The sequence below is a fragment of the Rhodamnia argentea genome, chromosome 6, assembly GCF_020921035.1.
Source record: "Rhodamnia argentea isolate NSW1041297 chromosome 6, ASM2092103v1, whole genome shotgun sequence".
Classification (NCBI taxonomy): Eukaryota; Viridiplantae; Streptophyta; class Magnoliopsida; order Myrtales; family Myrtaceae; genus Rhodamnia; species Rhodamnia argentea.
In genome coordinates this window covers 15,376,794-15,387,400 of record NC_063155.1, presented here as the reverse complement: position 1 = coordinate 15,387,400, position 10,607 = coordinate 15,376,794, and the positions used below count along the sequence as shown (strand labels likewise).

At 40.2% G+C, this 10,607-nt stretch overlaps 1 protein-coding gene across 1 annotated transcript; it reads right to left on the bottom strand.

Moving 5' to 3' along the window:
- Positions 1–231: 231 nt before the first annotated feature.
- Positions 232–4,560, bottom strand: LOC115748405 (disease resistance protein L6-like). The gene is made up of 4 exons (XM_030684882.2): positions 3,905–4,560; positions 2,333–3,458; positions 1,899–2,186; positions 232–1,794 (listed from the first exon to the last, which is right to left on the bottom strand). The coding sequence occupies exons 1-4, from the start codon at positions 4,558–4,560 to the stop codon at positions 232–234; spliced, it is 3,633 nt and encodes a 1,210-aa protein (XP_030540742.2).
- Between the last annotated feature and the right edge of the window lie 6,047 nt (positions 4,561–10,607).

The following is a 10,607-nucleotide window of genomic DNA, read 5'->3' as shown; positions in this document are numbered from 1 at the left end:
GAGCTTGAGCTCCATGGACGAATCAAGTTTCCAGGACGAAGTCATCATTGGTCAAGTCCATGTGCTGAGCTTTGCAACCTGCTAACTCTATATATCTTATCTTCCAATGGCCTCTCAACTTTTCATGGCCCGTATTTGGTATCAATACATGTCATGGGATAATCCGAGAGTGTGCGGATTCGCTGAACTCATAAAAGCTGTCACCATGACATCAACAAAGCCTGAGAGGGGTCACCTAATAAGAGAATGCTCCAAATTCAAATCTGAGGTGTCACCCTGAAACTCTCCGGCATTGATAATAGTCAACCACCTTAAAGATTCCAACCGGTTTAGACCTTCCACGCTTCTTAGCTTTGGACAGTCTGTTACACTTAGTTCCATTAGCTTTTTCAATTTCGATAGGTCTGACATCCCCTTCATGGAACGGCAACGCTTGACCACTAGGAAGCAAAGGGATCCCAATTCTTCGAGGCCACGAATCTCGACTAACAACTTGCAGTTTGACAGATGCACGTCTTCCAAATTCTTCATGCGCGACAGATCAACTACTTCTGGGAGGAACTCACACCTAGACATCATTAAACTTCTCAATTCTTTCATTTCTACCTGAAACAGTGCATCCAGTTTTCTAAACTTGCAGAGCTCCATCCGGAAGATCTTCAACTCTGCATCAAATATACCAGAGAATTCCGGCATTGAACAACCATAGAACATCAAGGTTGACAAGTTTTTCAAATTCGAAAAATCCGGCGATCGTGTGGTCGCCAGTAACCTAAGTGCTAACACTCTTAGACTAGACGGGAGCTGGGGGAGGAATTCCACGTTTTCGCAGGACACTGATAGGGTTTCCAACTGAGAGAGGGTAAAGATGCTAGTGGGAAGAGCAGGGATAGGTGTTTCTTGCTGAGATAGGGCCCCATTGTTACTGGGAAGTGCAGGAGTAGGTGTCTCCTGCTCATACACCGTCGAGCCGATGATGGAACCCCACTTATTAGGGTCCCATCTCAGACAAGTCAAACTTGGGGGAAGCTCCGGCAACTGTTTAAGCTCAGGACATGGTGCTAGATCAAGTGTTTGGAGACTAGACAGGCGACTCATTGTGGTGGATAATCCGGATATACGTGTATCCGACAAGTTTAGGATTCTCAAACAGGACAGTCTCCCAATTTCTTCAGAGATGTTGCCGGTCAAGTTGCAACATGCACTAGCATCTAACTCTTCAAGCTTCTCCAACAACCCGACCGCACTTGGTAATTTTCTTATCCCACTTATGTTCCTCATCCTAAGTACTTTCAATTGTTTTAGATTACCAATTGAATCAGGTAGGTGACCAATGCTTGTTGACGATAAATCCAACTTGACTAATGATTTTAATTTCCCAATCGAGTTCGGAAGTACCTTTATGTCTGTACACTCAGATAGATCCAACTGCCTAACATTCGCCAGCACTGCAATCAATAATGGCAGATTGATGGTATACGAGTTTGCAACAAAGGTCAACAATGATTGCATATCACCTAACGTCTTCGGAAGTAAATCTTGCGGATAAGGCATGACAATCTCTGTCGAAGGTTGTAGACATCCAATTTCTTCAGGCACCTCTCGAAGAGAATCACATCTAGACAAATCCAAAGTAGTTAGGAGACTTAATTTACCAATGGATGGGTCAATTTCAATTAAGTTTTCACAGCCTGCAAGAATCAATTTTTCCAACGATCCCCACGTAGATAAATCAGGTGTTCTCTTTAAGCATTTACAGTAGCTGAGATCTAGCACTTTTAGTTTACTTATCTCCTGCAAAACAATTTAATAAATATATATTAAGAAACATCCTGCAAGGGAATAGAAATGACAAAAGAAATGATATGATTATGCAAGGAGTGGGACTCGTATCATACTCTGATTTGGCTCCACCCATTCCATTCCTCCGAAATATTGCTGTATGAAAGGTCAAGAACGACTAGATTAGTCGGATGAAAATTTGTTGCCTCAAACTGGTCAGAGCAATATCTCCAAGAAAGCCATCTTAAACTGGATAGAAGATTATTGAAGTCTCCAACAAGGATGACCCCTTTCCCTTTTAGGAACCTCAGGCTTCGTAAATTAGCAAATTCATCATGCTTTCGAATCAGGTCTTCATCATCATGAAGCCATCCCAGTGAGAGTGCTTCTATTTTCCTACTCCCCTGACAATGGAAACACCAAAAAGTCCACATGTGAAGGTCAAAAGCAAACAATTTCAAGCGCTAATAGCAATTTACTTTTTCTTTCGCAAGATTAGTCTTCAACAAATCACGGCAAAATCAATTGTTGGTCTCTTTTTTTTTTTTACCTCTTTCCACTTCAAAATGCTCAGAGCTTCCTCGGGATTCCACACTCTGCTACGCTCACGGGGATCGTTGAAATTCTCTTGACGAACGATATCCCTTCCGAGGTCTCGCACTTGGTCATGCATCCATAAAGTACTGCCGTACTTGATTTTTATCAAGGATGTGAGAACAAGGGCTTCAAGGGCATCGTGTGGGTAGTATCCACAGGCATCCCACATGTAGAAAGGATATGTTTTATCCCTATATACGAAGAGACAAGCTATATCCAAAAATACTTGCCTTTGTGCATAATCTAACCTTTCATAAGATATCATCAATTTTCTTTGGACTCCCATAGGAGGAGCTTCTTTTAGCTTCTTCAATGTGTCTACCCATAACGCTTCAGGTTTACTGTTAAGGGAGGATCCTGTAATCTCAAGAGCTAAAGGAAGCTTTCCCAAAGTAAGGACAATGTCTTTTGAAAGGGAGATGCGATGATCCGGTGGAGAGTCTCTTCTAAAGGCATGCTTACTGAAAAGCTTAAGAGCATGACCAAATTCCATTTCCTGGACATCGTAAGTCGAAATGTTTGCCAGCCCTTCACTTGTTGCTTCTCCCTCTATCATTAGGACACTTTGGTCCCTAGTGGTCACGATGATCCCGCTACCAGAGCCGAACCAATTGCATTTTCCTGCTAAACTTCTAAATTGCTCTTTCTCATCCACGTCATCTAGAACAATGAGAACTTTTTTACTTTTAAGTACTCCCTTGTTCATCATGTTGATCCCATCATTCACGTGACAAATTTGGGCAATAGAATGAGAACCAAGGAGGTTGGATAGCAGTTGTTTTTGCAACTTTACCTTACCATTATTGTCTTTTGATGATTCCCGAACGTCTGCAAGGAAACAACATCGGTCAAAGTTAGAAGATAGTTCGTTGAAGACGACCTTAGCAAGGGTTGTTTTGCCAACACCGCCCATTCCGTGGATTCCCAGAAATCGTACACTGTCAGATCCCACGTCCAACATTTTGATTATAGCGTCTACACGATCACCAATTCCAACTAGATGTTCAGTCACATTTTCATGTGTCATCTTCAGCTTAGCCGAAACTGTTCGAATTACCGAATGTATAAGATCTCCTTGGCTGCCACAAGGTAACAACCATGTCAGGGAAAACTTTTATATTGTAAATCTACTCCCAAGGTGCCTAAAATGCCCTCACACAGAGGATTCTGCAAAAAAAAAAAAAAAAAAAGTCCATACACTAATATTTGATTTTTGCCAATCTCTCTCCTCTCCCATCTTCAGTGGGCCTTGCCCCAATTCTCCAGTCACCGGGGTGGCCGTGCGACCACCACAATAGTGCCATTGACTGGAGCTATTGCAGCGATACCACCGACAGTGCCCGCTATTGGCCACTGCAAGTGAGAATTGCGTTCTCGCCAGTCGCCACTATAGTGGCCTTTGGCAGTAGCGATAGTGGCCGCCGACCACCACTTAAAATTTTTATAGACGGACTAGATGAATAAACTATACTTTCACCAGGAAAAGAAATCTTCAAATGACAGTTGAAAAGTTTAAGACATTTACCCTCGGTCTTTCTTCCAGTTCCATCCCTTTATCCTGCCCACCTCAGTGAGAGCCTTTTCCCATGACTCTACTTCAGGGCACGACGTCTTCTGGCGCTTTGAAAGGGTTTGTCTGTACAAGTTTGTTTTGAGCTTGACATCTTCAGGTTCCACATCCAAGAAGATGGGCAGAATCTCTTTGTTCCCATTCGATTTCGAGGTGCAGTCGACCATATGTGCGAGCTCTCGGAGGCACCAATGGCTTGAAGCATAATTCTTGGAGAATATAGGAATGTAGATCTTGGAGTTCTGAATTGCTTGCAGAAGTTCACTGCCAATTTCCTTACCGACATGGAGGGATTCATTGTCCCTGAAGACGACGATCCCAGCATCAACCATGCCATGGTAAAGACAATCGGTGAATTGATGACGGGTGTCTACTCCTCGAAAGCATAGAAAAACCTCATACGAAGGTCCGGATGATGCCCGTGAATTCGTCCCTTTCTCCATTGCAGGATCTGTAAACGCCACAGATACCAAATCCTTTCTATCTCTCAGGGAAGTTTGCTTTGGCTGTGTTTGGATCTGAGCGAGGGCTGTCAATATGATAGGGACTCGGTCTCTGGCGTCGTGGGGGTAGGGAAAAGGCGCTGGACTTCTAGTCAACACCTCTGTCATCTTCTTTTATTTTCTTCCCTTGATGCCCTTCATCTTGTAATATCTTGGTTGCTTTGTCGTATTTTCCTCTTCTTTTCTTCCGACCAAAGAAGTCAAGAAAGTCCTCCACCATCTTCGTTGAAGATACGCCAAAAAGCAAAAGGTGGTAATGACAGTTGGATGCCAAGTGATCTTTGCCCATCAAATGTGCCAAGTGATCTTCGTCCATCGTCTGTCCAAAAAAAAAAAACAAAAAAGAAAAGATCTTTGTCCATCGTGACTTTTACAAAGTCCCTAGCGCTGTTCATCTTTACTCGAACAAAAGCTGTTCAACTTCAAGACAGCGCTAAACATTAATTTCGTTTTTGGCTTTGAAATGAAACGATGGAAAAATTTAACCGTGAAGAGTAAAATTCTTCAAAATCAAAGTGTAACGGAAATGTAGATGCATATCTCTCTCTCTCTTCCTTTTTTATTGGACATTAAGATGTGAAACAGCCTAGATAATCAAATTGAGTAATGGAGTAAATGTAGAGTGCCACGAACATTATGTTGTTGATATGCACGATGGATATCTTTGCAGAGCAATATTAAGATAAATGGAATATAGTCGGCTCTTTGATTCTTCCTTCTTTCATCCGTTGACAGAGATGAGACATTGGCCGACCAAAATGGGAAAAGAACAAAAAGGAGCAAATTCATTCCCACCTACCGTCTGCAGCGCCCATAAACAAAAGCAAACCATCAAGCACATGAAGAGGGGAGAAGGACATCACCAAGCGTGATAACTTTGGTACCGTGCTGATTCAAGCGACAAAACTTTTTTTGCTTTTTTCCAATCACTTAAGTGTCGTAACTTTCGTACGGCACTCACTTGTGTCTCATATAACATTTTAATCAATCACTTGAGTACTATAAATTTTTGAAAACGTTCATCACAAGTGTCATGCCGCATCGGATTTCTGCCATTTGGGTGGACATTCTTTAAAAGGGAAAAAAATTACCAAAAAAGGCTAAATTTTTTGTAATTGTACCAATTCTGTCCATTCAACCGACCGGCGCTAACATAACAAATTTTTACTAATACTTTAATATTTTCTTCAATATTGAATTATTTTTTTAATGATACTTGAACCCGAATTACCAGCTCTAATAGCGATGCCGTTGTGATGATTTGGAGGTGTGAGTGGCACTAATGATATGGTGGTTACTTGATGTTCTTCGCTTCGACTTTGGGCTTTTTATCTGTTTTCTTTTTTTTTTTTCGACTTTTAAGAGTTTGAAATCCATGTCTTGATGAAACTTACTTGTATTTGATGGTTGAATGTGGAAAGAAAGAAGAGTCGAATAAACACCATCATGCGGTGACGAAATTGCTCGGGAAATTCTTGTCCATTTGTCGAATTTTAAAGATGCCAAGTGATCTTTGTCCATCGTCACTTTTGTAAAAGATGGTCATCTTTGTGCGCACCCTTTTCTTGAGATGAAATTGTTTTTCTCACTTTGGTTCTAACTCCAACAAAAGTTTTTACAACTTCAAGGCAGTGCTGAACTTGATGTTGTTCTTGGCTTTGAAATGAAATTGACGGAGAAATTGAAATGTGAGGAGTCAAACCATAGCCCTATCTCTGTTTTTACTCTTTCTTGGATCGAACTTGTCATTTTAATGGACCGGTAGACTAATCTGGAAACATGTGATTTTGCCTGCTTTTATTGGATACAAACCAACCGAATCAAAGGTATCTCTGGCTCTCCAAGCGTATTCCAGAGCAATATTAAGATAAATGGAAGAGATTTAATTATGTAATAATCTTTGGATAAATGTAACTTTCAAAGGTACCTCATGCCCGTCATTAAATATTCAGTTTAAGATACGATTAATCAGCACCACCCGAAATTCAAAATTCGGGGTTGGCTAGCCACTTGCCACGTCTCTATTAAGATGCTAGCAACCCGAAAAATCTCTTCACACGAGGTATGTGGAGACGAAGCAATGCAATGTGAGCCGTTCAAAAGTTAGCTCACAATGCAAATCGCACTTGTCATCTCTCGTGAAATATAGATGAGCGCTTTATCCTTGGACCAACCACCTCAAGTAGTAAGGCACTTTCCGTGGACCGTTGAATGTTTGACCTCAATGTACAAGAGCTCCCCTCAACGCGCATGCGTACACAATTTCTTCTTGTCCGTACCTGTTATGGGTCCCACGTTGAGCCCATTATAAAGCAAAGAAATCACAGCAAGAAGAAGAAAAATCCAACTCCAGAACTCGAAAATGCTCGAGCCATCCGGACGGTGAAATCACATTGAGCATGAAGGGAATAACAGTGACAATAATCTAGATAAGACCTCCATGCAACAAGTCCGATGCAAACACTTGTTGGATTCCTTCATGATTAAAGAAACGAGTAATCATTTCCCACACAAAGCAACCCCTCAAAGAAAGAAAGAAAACATGGCACTAATCAGACGAGGGTCCTGATCAAACATCATTACATGTTAATGATCACATCCGAATTCTAGCAGTAAGTACGGCAGTTTCCAACTAAAGCCTTGTCCACTTAAGTGGGGACAGCTGTAAGAAGACATTGATCTCGGTGGTGATGGAACGGTAGATTCAGGTTTTTTAGTTGTGGTTCAGTGGGTAAAAGCCGTTCCAGAAGTGGGGGAGCCTTATCCCTGCTGCTTGTCATCCAAATTAAACAAATTTATCCTCATCTTTACTTCTTTTATCGCACTTTAATTTCCTTAATGGCAACTTTCATATTTTCGTCGTTGAGTCAAATTTCAACTTATATCTTATCCATGCTGTTTTGTCGTCAAGTCAAACGCCGACATGAAAAATTCTTGGAAATTAAAGCGTAATGGAAATGTAGATACCATCTCTCTCTCTCTCTTCTATTTTTCTTTTCACCTCCTCCACACGAGAAACTGCCTCCTCTGTTCTTCGTTTCTTTCTTGTCTTTTGCCGACCACTCCTCTGTCCTTTTTTTCTTCTCTTTTCATTTAACTTTCCTCTCTTTTGCCAACCACAACCCTTTCTCTGTATCACTCTTTCTGGCCGTGAGGAAAAGCCCCACCCTTTTCTTCTTCGACATCTCTTTGGCAATGATTACATGCTGAAAGATTCTCCGCCCACTTGACCGAGAGAATCCTCTACTTTTTTTACGCCCAGATTTTCTTGTTTTCCTTTGGGCGTGAATTCGGAGATGGCTCCCTTTTGTCAAGATGTAAACTGCACGCCCCTTTCCTTCTTCGATTCTCCTTTGCCTTTTCTTCCAATTTCCCCATGTGCAGCTGGACAAGACGTTCCCCATCTATGCGTTAAGACTTGGAATTGGTTTCGAAAATGGGAGTTTCTTTTTCTTTTTTTTTTGTCGAAAAAAGCACCGAAGAAACACAACTCAGTTCGGAATCATTACATAATAAAACCCATAGGTTACTTTTGCTTTTGGTAGTTTGGATTTCTGATAATGATAAGACTAGATAGGATAAGATAGGATATGATAAGAAATCATAAGATTTCGTCCTATCTTATCCATTGTTAGCTGAATTAGAAATTTAAAATCGGATATTTTTATATCTCATCTATCATTTAGTAGAAACTGGATATCAATACAAATGACGTATATGTTTGCCACGAGATAAAATCGATATTATCATTATAAAAATATCTTTACGTGATTTAGCATTATTGTAAACTACTCTTCGCAGCCAAAAAAGACAAAAACTACACTTCCATTTGTCAATATGTTTACCATAGCAGTAATTTTTTTTTTTTTTTAAACTTGTAATTCTTCAAACAATGGATTAATAAGGTTTGCCACTCTGATGCAGTCACAAACTTCTGAATTTGGTTCTTCCATCCAGTTTCTTGGTTTCTCTCTCTTCGTCGTTTTAACTATTATTTTCCTCTTTTCAACCTCTTTCTTGTTATTAACACTTCTTATAATGCACATACAGACTTGTCAACGAATTTCTAATATATTCTATCACACATATGACTCATTTCAGAAAATCCATCTCGCTTGCCTAGTTGCAAAGAAAGTGATAAGGCAATAGCGGCGACAATACCTGCTCAAACGAAAAGAGGGAAAGGAAAATATTTAAGGGTGAGTGGTTCCAAGTTCCTTACAGGTTCCAAGTGGAACCTAGAACCTACCCGTCGGAACAAGTTCTTCATTTTTTTGAACCTAAAACCTACCCGTCATACTTTAGAACCCGAAACCTACCCTATCACAGGTTCTCGGATCGATTCCAGGGTATCCGAGAACCTATCAATTTCTTTTATTTTATTTTATTTTTTCATTTTTAATTAAGCAAAATGAGAGTGAACGCTATAACATGTAAGAGAAAGTAGAGGTGAGTGATTTTAGATTCCGTACAAGTTATATTTAAAACTTGAAACCAATCTATTAGAACACGTTTATCATTTTTTGGAACTCGAAACCTAAAAATTTGTTTGGCTCCAAATTATACACTCATTATCGGATGCCATAGAACATTATAGGATCGTACAAAAACATATATAAAAAAAAATATAAAAATTTATTTCAGAATCTAAGGTCCAGGTTCCAGGTTATGGGCTTTAGGTAGTGAAACCTGGAACTTACCCGTTGGAACGGGTTCCTCAATTTTTAGAACCCGAAACCTACCCCGCATATCTTGGAACGTGGAACCGGACAGGATCCTACAAGTTCTGATTCCAGATTCTCGGTTCTACTCCGGAACCATGCTCACCCCTAAAAATTTTATATTGATAAAGTCCATCACAACATTGGAACTTGTATTTAGTAGTGGGACTCTTATTTATCTTAGGTGTTGTAATGTTACGTAAATTGGGTATTTCTCAAATTCTTCACGATCAAGCAAAAGAGAGAAAACTCCACTCACATAACAGAAGGAGTTTACCTGCACCATATTAGACTCCAATCTCTTTGTTCGGTCAAACTTTGATATTAGCAAATAGTTCATATTCCATAGACACCAAGAACAATAAATGGATATGGAAAACGCAGCCACTACTATGAAGCACCCAAGTTTCCAGCAAATTGTTCAAGCAATCAAACCTACTTAATTCTAATGATATTGACGACAACGACGACGACGACGACCGGGATGACGATGACGACAACAACAACGATCACGACGACACCAATAATATGCCAGTCAAAACAAATTGCAAATGAGTGAATTAGAGAAATCAAACCACTTTTCTTACACAAAGGTCATCTTATGTACTCCATCTTCTAACAAGTTTTTTTTTTTTCTTGTATTTTGCTTTTGAACGTGATATATAATCCTACACGCATAGGAAAAGAGGAATGGATTCAACGGATCGTACCTGCCCGTTTGTTAGTCTGAAGTGGCCGGGGCGTATTATCAAAGATCTTTTTTTTTTTTTTGGTCCGGAAAAAAAAAAAAGATCTGAGAAAGAACCTTATGGAGCCTGACCCTTTAGACCATGGAAAACCCAACTAAGATAAGAACTGTAGCAACTCAAGGAGCAAAATCCAAAACAAATCAACATCAGCTTTGTTAGCAAAATTGGATTCAAAGTGGTAGGACGTGATGTGGAGCAGTGCGTTTTTGGACCGACTGGACAGGCAGAAATCCAAACGGACGTCGAAACGATGATGCACCTAAGACCGGCAGACTCGAAAGTCAACGACTTTGGAATGGACTCAAATTCGGTTGGCTGAAGTGAATCGGCCTCCTGATCAATACTCATTACCTTTGGCTATGACTAACGATGGTTTTTGGCGATTTCGAGTCGTTTAGATGGGTTTTTAGCCTCTTTTTTTTAGGCATTATATATTTTAATGGTATTTTTGTAATTTCGCGTTTTCTATTATCATTATGGTTGACACCTTATAAAAGGTCGTTCTTAGGGTTTAGAAGGGAACATTGATGAATTATTGATAGTTTATCGATTGATATCGTTTTGAGAGAACAAAGGTTGTTCTTCATTTATCGTTCTCTGTTTGTTACTACTCGCTATACGCTGCGTCAGGACGTAATTACTTTCCACTGCTGATGAAGTCGTCGAGAGTGAGGATATTGCTGTT